The sequence below is a fragment of the Lolium rigidum genome, chromosome 7 (genome assembly GCF_022539505.1).
Source record: "Lolium rigidum isolate FL_2022 chromosome 7, APGP_CSIRO_Lrig_0.1, whole genome shotgun sequence".
Taxonomy (NCBI): domain Eukaryota; kingdom Viridiplantae; phylum Streptophyta; class Magnoliopsida; order Poales; family Poaceae; genus Lolium; species Lolium rigidum.
This window is the reverse complement of record NC_061514.1, coordinates 107,939,596-107,948,915: the sequence shown is the minus strand read 5'-3', so window position 1 is coordinate 107,948,915 and position 9,320 is coordinate 107,939,596. Positions and strand designations below refer to the sequence as shown.

The window sequence follows — 9,320 nt, the reverse complement described above, 5'->3', positions numbered from 1 at the left end:
TGTTCCCCACAGTACAAGCAACAATATCTTCTCCGGCTCGAACAAACTGTACAAAATCGGAATCTCTTTTCATAAGTAGATCGATGAGGCTAGGTAGACTCGGCATGCACGGACTCGCCGCGGGCTATCCAGCGTGGGTCGGGCGGTTCCTGCTTCCTGGCCGTGTTTCTTGCGACAATCAGTACATAACCAGCGCGTCTCCCTGTCTGTCCATGTCCCCCTGATTTCTTGGCCTTTAAGGCAACAACGTAATGAACAAACCAGCTAGTCCCTCCTCCTGTGTCCAACGTGTCCCAGAATGTAACCACGTGTACTCACCAGTCGAGTAGCGCTCGGACGCTATCGTGCAATGTTGTGTTCGCTCTGGAATCTGGATCCCCACGCGACCACCGTCAAAGTCTCCCCAGGACCCAGGGTCCATGCCCTGCCCTGCTCGACGACCTGAATTCTCCGGCTGCCGCGTGATGTTCAGGCTCAGCCGTACGTAGCGGCCAGACTCTATCGTGCAGTACTGTGTTGACTGTTGACCCTGGCATGACTTACTTTTGACTTCTTTTCAATCGTTCAGTAGATAGGGTTTGTCTGGGATCTCTGGCATTTATTCCGAGAGATTCACGTGGCGCGTGATACTGCAAGTTCGGCGGTGGCGTGCAAGGATTTTGACTCTTCTTTTGCTGATTCAACAGCTAGGATCATAGATGAACAGCTAGGGTGCTAGACTAGCGGCGCATGTGACCGGATTCGTCCAGGCTGCGCCCCAGGTCCGACGAACGAACAGAGGCACAGAGCTACGACGCGCAAGATCGTGACCTGTCTTAATCGTAAGTTGATTAAGGGCGTCATCGTGTTCATGCTCTAATCGAAATGAAGGTCACCATATATACTCTTAAATCGTATATATAGGCCGATCAAGATCAACAGAATCTAATCTAAATTAGTCACTGCATGTGAACGTGGGGAGCAAGTGAAAAAACTAATTCACCACTTGACTTGTAGTAACAGTGTCTGCCATCCGAGTTATACATAAACGTACGGTACTAACTTGCAAAAAATCTATGCATATTGACGTAAACCGTGGTGATGATTGCACTACAATGAGGCAGCGGTTCCAAGTGGTACATAGTAAGATCACAAATTATCTGAATAACTTGCGTCAGTCATCATCATCAACAGGAAGAACGAGAGGTACAATTGCTGTTAACAGTGACCAGCGTAACTTATGGTTATTTTGGAGACTCCTTCACTCTTTTACACGGAGCAAAACTTGAAAAAAAAAACACGGGCAATTGCAACAACGTATGGAGTGGCACTTAAAAGCAACCTGGTCACCCTGGTTTTAAAGCAGCATCAGAAGCCAGTTTTTCGATTCGGAGAGTCAGTGGTGAAAATAGTATCAGAAGCTCAACGGTGCTATCAACTCAAGAAACACCCTAGGTGAAAATATGAAACACACGCACGTGTTAATTATTTGCAGAGTAAGGCCACATGTACAGCGTATGAATCTGAATTTTTCACTTAGGCCTTGTTTTGTACCGGTGTTTTTAGTGGATTAGTTGCGTTAATCCCCTGAAAAGATTCCCCTCACCCACTTCATGTTAAAACTTTTCTGCAATCCTGCGAGGCTGCGAGCTTATCGCTGCGAACGTAGAGAGTGTCTCCAAAACGCAAAGAGAGGGCAGCGTTTCAGTATTAGCTTGCAAAACTCTATACGTACCGACATAGAACGTGCCGATGATTGCACTACAATGACGCAGTGGTTTCAGGTGGTATCACTAATTTCTGGCTAATAACTTCGTCAATCATTATCAATCAATAGGACGAACGAGAGGTACAGCTACTGTTAGTAGTGACCAGCTTAAGATTTTCTTCTTGTACTTTTGGATACTCCTACGGTTCTTTTCTTACAAGGAGCAACGGCCAAAGAGATGCAGAAGAAAACACCTGGAAAGAAACTGGGGAAATGGCATGCAGGAGAAAAGCTAAAGCAAACAGGGTAACCTGCTAATGGATTTATTCGTCAGGACTGCAGCTGTGTAACATCTGGAGTGGCACTTAACCTGCCATCCTATTCTTAAAACAGCATGAGGGGACAAGAGTTTCGTTTCAGAAACACGTCAATGGTGCCAAGATATCAGAAGCTCAACGTTGTCATCAAAACAAGAAACAGAACACCAAACGTGAAAATATGAACACATGCACATGTAATTATCTGCAGGGCAAGGCCACTTGTACAGCATATGGAACTGAATTTTTCACTTAAGTGTCAATCTACAGCAGCTCTGCGTTTTATATATCAATCAGGGAGGGAATATGAATAAGCAGTGACACGGTTGAGCTATTTCAGAAAGGTAACCAAAGCCTCGATCAAGCATGCGCTATGCTGTCAGGTGCTCCCATGTTCCATTACACGTTACAAAATCATGAGCCCATCCATAACCACTCCCCAAACAACCATCAACTAAGCCAGCCAATCATACCAGATGCAACTGCCAGTGCCAGCCGCTCTCCGGCAGCCTGGCAGTAAGCACCCCTGCACAGCAGCTTGCCAAGTGAACCATAACACCTAGCCACTTTCTCTCCTGCAGTATCCAGGGAGAAGGTACCGGTACCGGTCGACATTTTGAAGGAGGAAGCTAGGAAGATGGACAGCAGAATATGTACTTGGAATGGGCCCCAACTTGGCAATGATCTCTTGGAATGTATACTCTTCAGGAAGCATGTCGAAAAGATCTGCCCCTCTGCATATCACATCTTGGATCCTTTCAGGGTTCAGGAAGTACTTGAATTTGATTCGGTCCACATGGCTATACGCTTGCATCTTGAAGACAAAGTCGCTGATGTAGCGGAAGCAAAAACTGCAGTGCCACCCTGAATCAGCAAGGAGCACATCGGTCTGCCGGTAATGCGCATACCTTGTTGTCCCAGACCTGTACCTGTGTATTGATGCCCTCCAACTCTTGTCATCCAGGAAAAACTCGAATGAGTACAGATAGTTCCTGAGCTGAAGATGAAGTATCTGAGGAGTGTCGTCGCACCATCTCAAGAGATCGATGGTGTGCCCACTTGGGATTTCATCAACATCTGACATGATCAATATGTCATCATCCTCAATCTTCGCAATCTTAATTAGCTGGTCCAGGGCAACCCTCTGATATGACTCCTCAACAAACGGATTTTCGCCCTTCACAAACCTTCCCCCGATCGTACCATACGTCAGGCGCGATTCAGCGAACCGAAACCGATGGCGATTTTCCTTGAAGTGGAGGGGCTTCGTCATGCCAGTGAAAGTTGAGTTGGACTCAAGCAGCACGAACTCCGACACATAGGGGCTGAGCTCGTTCCAACGGAGCTCAAGGATATCAAGCTCATTGCTGAAGAGCACAGCATCGAAAACCCGACGCGGGGTCTCCCGGACTTTCCACCCATGCAACTTGCAGAGGTTCTCCATGGTGACATTCTCGTTGTAGTAGTGAGGGATTATCTTGAAGGGCTCGGGGGGAGATTCCCAGATTGGGCGCAGGAAGTAGGTGACCTTCTGACCATGCGCATATATCATCAAGACTACCATTGGCACGCCAATCAAGAGGGCCAGCAGTACCCTGAAATCGAACCCCCGGAGCGCGCACTTGAGCCTCGACATGGCCAGAACAGCCTTCGATGCAGGCTGCAAGTAATGAACATGAGCTGTATGAGAAATCAATAAGGCAGGAATAGACAAAATTAAGCTTGTAAAAGCACCAGGTATCGACATGCCAACCACTCCACGCAAGTATTTAAAATCCAGGCATATGCTGTGTATACTCTGTAAAGTGGATTGCCAAGAAAGGAACAAACATGCCAACACGGCAATAACCAAAGCCTACTTGCCAAAAGGATATAACCTCCAAAAGCAGTGGCCAAACATTATCTTTCTCGCAACAGGTTACGCTATAGCCATGAAAGATTGAGTGAAAAGTTCACCAGAAACTTACTACGACCGTGCAGAACTAGCAACGAACCAATGAAGAAGTAACGCGACAGCTACAAGCATGAACGCCAATGGCTGAATACAACATGGCTCGGGGACACGGAATCGCGAGGTTGGCAAAATTATGCAAGCTAGCAACAGCAGAACCCAGAGCTGCTAGGAAGTTAAAATGCACATGGAACCAGTTGATGAAGATACTGGCATAAAGATAACTAGACAAAAGCTGCATGTTTTCTTAAGCAAACAGGGATAGAAACACTAGGCCGCGAATATGGGATTTCGAAGAGCAACGAAGCATTGACGGCACAGGTGGAGGTGGAGGTGGAGGTGGCCGTGATGGAAGCAAGATATCCACATACTCATCCTGAGAAATATTCCAGCGTTGGGAATGGCAGCCCATAGATACCACGCAGTTTCGACACGTCGCCAGATTCTAGCGAGCACCGAAAAGGCGTGAAGGATCCGAACTCCATAGCTCCTCCACCCACCTAAATCCCCTTATCTTCTGAAGCAAGGGCCGGCGGATCGAGGCCTACACGGAAGGCATGGAGGAGCGAATGCCCCCCTCCGCTCCCGAATTCCGACCAGCATCCCAACCGAAAATTTGGAGTCTGGGCAAGGGCAAGTGCGGAAAATTAACGGCGTTCACGCGTCCAAGACCGGGCTAGGACTAACGGTCTAGGCGTGGCCATAGGGGAAGCACGCGCCTCGGGGGGCTGGGAATCGAACCCGCGTTTTGTCGAACAGGGCAGATCTGGACGAGGGGAGGGGCATGGGGAGGGGGAGGGGGAGGGGGAGGGGAGGGGAATGGCTCTCACCTCGCCGCAGACGCTGTTGCAGATGCCGTCGTTCTTCTTGTGGCCGTAGTTGCCGGGCTCCGGCATCGCGGCGCCGAATCAACCCGCCGCCGCCAGAGCAGGGAATCCGACGGCAGCGAGGGGATGGGGGCGGCAGGAAATCCCACCCACCGGACCCACGCGCGCGAGGGGGGGGGGGGGTGAGGCCGTGAATGGCGCGGCGCGCGGTGGGGCGGGCGGAATCTCCCCGGCGATCGCCGCGGGGAGGGGGGAGCTGCCTGCCGCCGCCGCTGCACGGTGGTTGGGTGTTGGCTGGGTGGCGCCGTCTGGGTCGTGCGTGGCCCTGGAGGTGTCTAGGTCTTTTGCCGTTTCCCGTTACGGGGTCGTGCTGCTGCGGTGGGGCTGGGTGGGTAATTACGGGGCGTGCGCAACGCAAAGGGGGAAAAACAAACGTGGAGGAGCCTCCAATTATAGCCGTTTGGGTGGCCGGCATCCTCCTCAACCTCAATCCTCATATCCATCGCCCCGCCCGCTCCGGTGGCGCTGCTTGCCGCGGCTGGGTTGTGACGCGATTTTTGTTTGTCCCCACACGCGACGCGCCTGGAGCGGCGCGGCACCAGGTTTGTTTGTCTTGGGGATAGAGATGGAAGGTAGGCATCCAGTGCAATGGCATTTTGCCCTGGACTAGAATATTCTTCTAGCTCATCATAGAATTTGCCGATCTCACCAAGAGGTTTTGCCTTCCATTTTCTTTTCCTTTGCTTTTGCCGAACACCCTGGTCAATTAAGAACTTATTTGGTACTAGTGTTTCAGTAGGGATTAGTGGGGATAATACTTGCAGAGTATTGGATGAATCACTGTTGTCACCCAATCCTCACAAAACCCCATCCCAATCCACTAGGTAGGGGTAGAGTATTGGGGATTGAAAAAATTACACTAAAATTTGGGGGAGAAGTGGGGATAAGTGGGGATTAAACTCTCTCATACTCTAGCACCAAACAGGCATTGGGGATAAGTGGGGATTTAAAGTTTGGAGCGGATTATCCCCGCTAATCCCCACTAAAACTCTAGTACCAAACAAAGCCTAACTGGGTCGGCGTTCTTGGTGGAGGGAGGTCATTTTCTTTATTGGTTGCTATAAAAGGGTTGGGATATGATTGGCATCCAGCTCATCCTTAGGCATTGCTTACTTCTCGGTATTTGCCGAATTCGGTAGGGAAATTTCCAGCCCACCCGATGAACTCCGAAAGTTTCCCGCAAACCCGGTTACTTCCGGGGTTTCCGAAGAATGTATCGACCAATCTCGAAAAATCATCCCGCTAATCCCCACTAAAACTCTAGTACCAAACAAAGCCTAACTGGGTCGGCGTTCTTGGTGGAGGGAGGTCATTTTCTTTATTGGTTGCTATAAAAGGGTTGGGATATGATTGGCATCCAGCTCATCCTTAGGCATTGCTTACTTCTCAGGTATTTGCCGAATTCGGTAGGGAAATTTCCAGCCCACCCGATGAACCTGAAAGTTTCCCGCAAACCCGGTTACTTCCGGGGGTTTCCGAAGAATGTATCGACCAATCCTGAAAAATCATCCCGCTAATCCCCACTAAAACTCTAGTACCAAACAAAGCCTAACTGGGTCGGCGTTCTTGGTGGAGGGAGGTCATTTTCTTTATTGGTTGCTATAAAAGGGTTGGGATATGATTGGCATCCAGCTCATCCTTAGGCATTGCTTACTTCTCGGTATTTGCCGAATTCGGTAGGGAAATTTCCAGCCCCACCCGATGAACCCGAAAGTTTCCCGCAAACCCGGTTACTTCCGGGGTTTCAGAAGAATGTATCGACCAATCTCGAAAAATCATCCCGCTAATCCCCACTAAAACTCTAGTACCAAACAAAGCCTAACTGGGTCGGCGTTCTTGGTGGAGGGAGGTCATTTTCTTTATTGGTTGCTATAAAAGGGTTGGGATATGATTGGCATCCAGCTCATCCTTAGGCATTGCTTACTTCTCAGGTATTTGCCGAATTCGGTAGGGAAATTTCCAGCCCACCCGATGAACCTGAAAGTTTCCCGCAAACCCGGTTACTTCCGGGGGTTTCCGAAGAATGTATCGACCAATCCTGAAAAATCATCCCGCTAATCCCCACTAAAACTCTAGTACCAAACAAAGCCTAACTGGGTCGGCGTTCTTGGTGGAGGGAGGTCATTTTCTTTATTGGTTGCTATAAAAGGGTTGGGATATGATTGGCATCCAGACTCATCCTTAGGCATTGCTTACTTCTCAGGTATTTGCCGAATTCGGTAGGGAAATTTCCAGCCCACCCGATGAACCTGAAAGTTTCCCGCAAACCCGGTTACTTCCGGGGGTTTCCGAAGAATGTATCGACCAATCCTGAAAAATCATCCCGCTAATCCCCACTAAAACTCTAGTACCAAACAAAGCCTAAGCTGGGTCGGCGTTCTTGGTGGAGGGAGGTCATTTTCTTTATTGGTTGCTATAAAAGGGTTGGGATATGATTGGCATCCAGCTCATCCTTAGGCATTGCTTACTTCTCGTGTATTTGCCGAATTCGGTAGGGAAATTTCCAGCCCACCCGATGAACCCGAAAGTTTCCCGCAAACCCGGTTACTTCGGGGTTTCCGAAGAATGTATCGACCAATCTCGAAAAATCATCCCGCTAATCCCCACTAAAACTCTAGTACCAAACAAAGCCTAACCTGGGTCGGCGTTCTTGGTGGAGGGAGGTCATTTTCTTTATTGGTTGCTATAAAAGGGTTGGGATATGATTGGCATCCAGCTCATCCTTAGGCATTGCTTACTTCTCAGGTATTTGCCGAATTCGGTAGGGAAATTTCCAGCCCACCCGATGAACCTGAAAGTTTCCCGCAAACCCGGTTACTTCCGGGGGTTTCCGAAGAATGTATCGACCAATCCTGAAAAATCATCTCTCAACGCCAACACAGTGACACCACCCTCGTGTATTTTCAGGGAAGATTGCGAGAATGGAGGCGGCAGCATGGAAATTTCCCACGAGACGTCACCGACGAAAACCTCCTCTGGTGAATGCATGGCTTTATCCCCGTCGAGTTCTCACGCCTCATCCCCCCCCCTCCCTCCTTGCTAGGGTTTTTCTGTGCCGCTGCCATCCGTGCCGGAGCATTGAGATCGTAGTTAATTAAGTGTGCCATCATTCTTGGTGGAGGGAGGCCATTTTCTTTGTTGGTTGCTAAAAGAGTTACGTCCGATATGTGATTGGCATCCAGCTCATCCTCATCGTGATTGTAATTCCTAACCAAGGATAACGTAGAATTGGCATTCATCTCTTTCCCTCTCTTGGTTCCCCAAGCTTTATGCAGCAAAAGAACGACTACCAGCATTTCACGGAATCAAAAAGTTCTTATCCCTTCTCTACTGCGATGACATTTTTCCCTAGAATATTCCTGCTGGTCATAGAATTTGCCGATCTCACAAACAGATGGCTTCAGTTGTTTCCATTTTTTGCTTTGCTATTGTCGAATGCTATTGAAGTGGGTCGTCATTCTTGGTGGAGGGAGGTCATTTTATTTGTTAGTTGCTAAAAATAGTTGGGATATATGATTGGCATCCAGCTCATCCTCATGGATAACGTAGAATTGGCATTCATCTATTTCCCTCTCTTGGTTCCCCAAGCTTTATGCAGCAAAAAGAACAAGCAGCCTATCACGGAATCAAAAAGTTCTTATCCCTTTCCCAGCGTATGCTTCCTCCACGGCTCCACCAACCGGACCTGGTTAACGGATCATCGCACGCACGGCTCGCACGCACCGCATCGTGTTCGTGTTCCTAAAACAGCCCGGAATTGATTTCTTCCCGGATGGCATCTTCCGATGAATGGACGTGACGTATAACATGGAATTGATTTCTTCCCAGGAAGGTAATGTCAGTTTCCTCGTAGCATCATCGTCGGGATGGCTACGTGTATAGCAACGCGCGCTTATTATTGCTGACCAAGAGACTTTTTGCGTGCGTTGGTAGTACTGTGCAACGGATCACTTTCTTTTTTGCGTTGAACTCTTTGAGACCTTTCCGTGGAATTCACAGCCCAGAATTTGACGGATTCCTCGTCTTTCGTGCAAATACATATACTGTACTCTCAAGTACTATAGCAGTTTGTTACAACTTTTATAATCAGTACTACTCCGTATAAGTTACCGATGGATCTTGGAAGCATCCTGCCCTGATCGGAGTAAGCAACGGTCTCTCGTCGCCGGCCGGCTACGAGGTGCAAACCGTGAAGGCACACCCGCTTCCGACGACGATTCTTAATTTCGAGCCGGACTTGACGAGGTCGACAGGGACATAGACAGCCGGCCAAGCCAAAAGGAAGTATTACTACTAGTACTGTATGAAAAATTCGGACTGTAAAAGAAGACGTCGTCGTCTGGTCCATTTGGCGCGGCTCTCCGCCTTCTTTCGTTCGTGCAAGACAGTAGCTAGCTTCCAGGGTTAAACGAAGGGTCATATCGATCCTTGTTTAGTCTCTCATGGACATGTCGAAAGTTTCTTGTACATGCATGTAG

General features: G+C 48.8%; 1 protein-coding gene across 1 annotated transcript; it reads right to left on the bottom strand.

The window, feature by feature from the left end:
- Positions 1 to 2,178: 2,178 nt before the first annotated feature.
- Positions 2,179 to 4,905, bottom strand: LOC124674981 (beta-1,4-mannosyl-glycoprotein 4-beta-N-acetylglucosaminyltransferase-like). Its single transcript, XM_047211036.1, has 2 exons — positions 4,786 to 4,905; positions 2,179 to 3,664 (listed from the first exon to the last, which is right to left on the bottom strand). Exons 1-2 carry the CDS (start codon positions 4,849 to 4,851, stop codon positions 2,564 to 2,566), a joined length of 1,167 nt encoding a protein of 388 aa, XP_047066992.1. The 5' UTR covers positions 4,852 to 4,905; the 3' UTR covers positions 2,179 to 2,563.
- Between the last annotated feature and the right edge of the window lie 4,415 nt (positions 4,906 to 9,320).

Bases quoted from the DNA above. Each gene is read 5' to 3' on its own strand.
- LOC124674981 (XM_047211036.1), bottom strand. From the start codon at position 4,851: ATGCCGGAGCCCGGCAACTACGGCCACAAGAAGAACGACGGCATCTGC. The intron at 3,665-4,785 runs GTGAGAGCCATT...CATTACTTGCAG, and splicing joins GCAACAGCGTCTGCGGCGAG to CCTGCATCGAAGGCTGTTCT.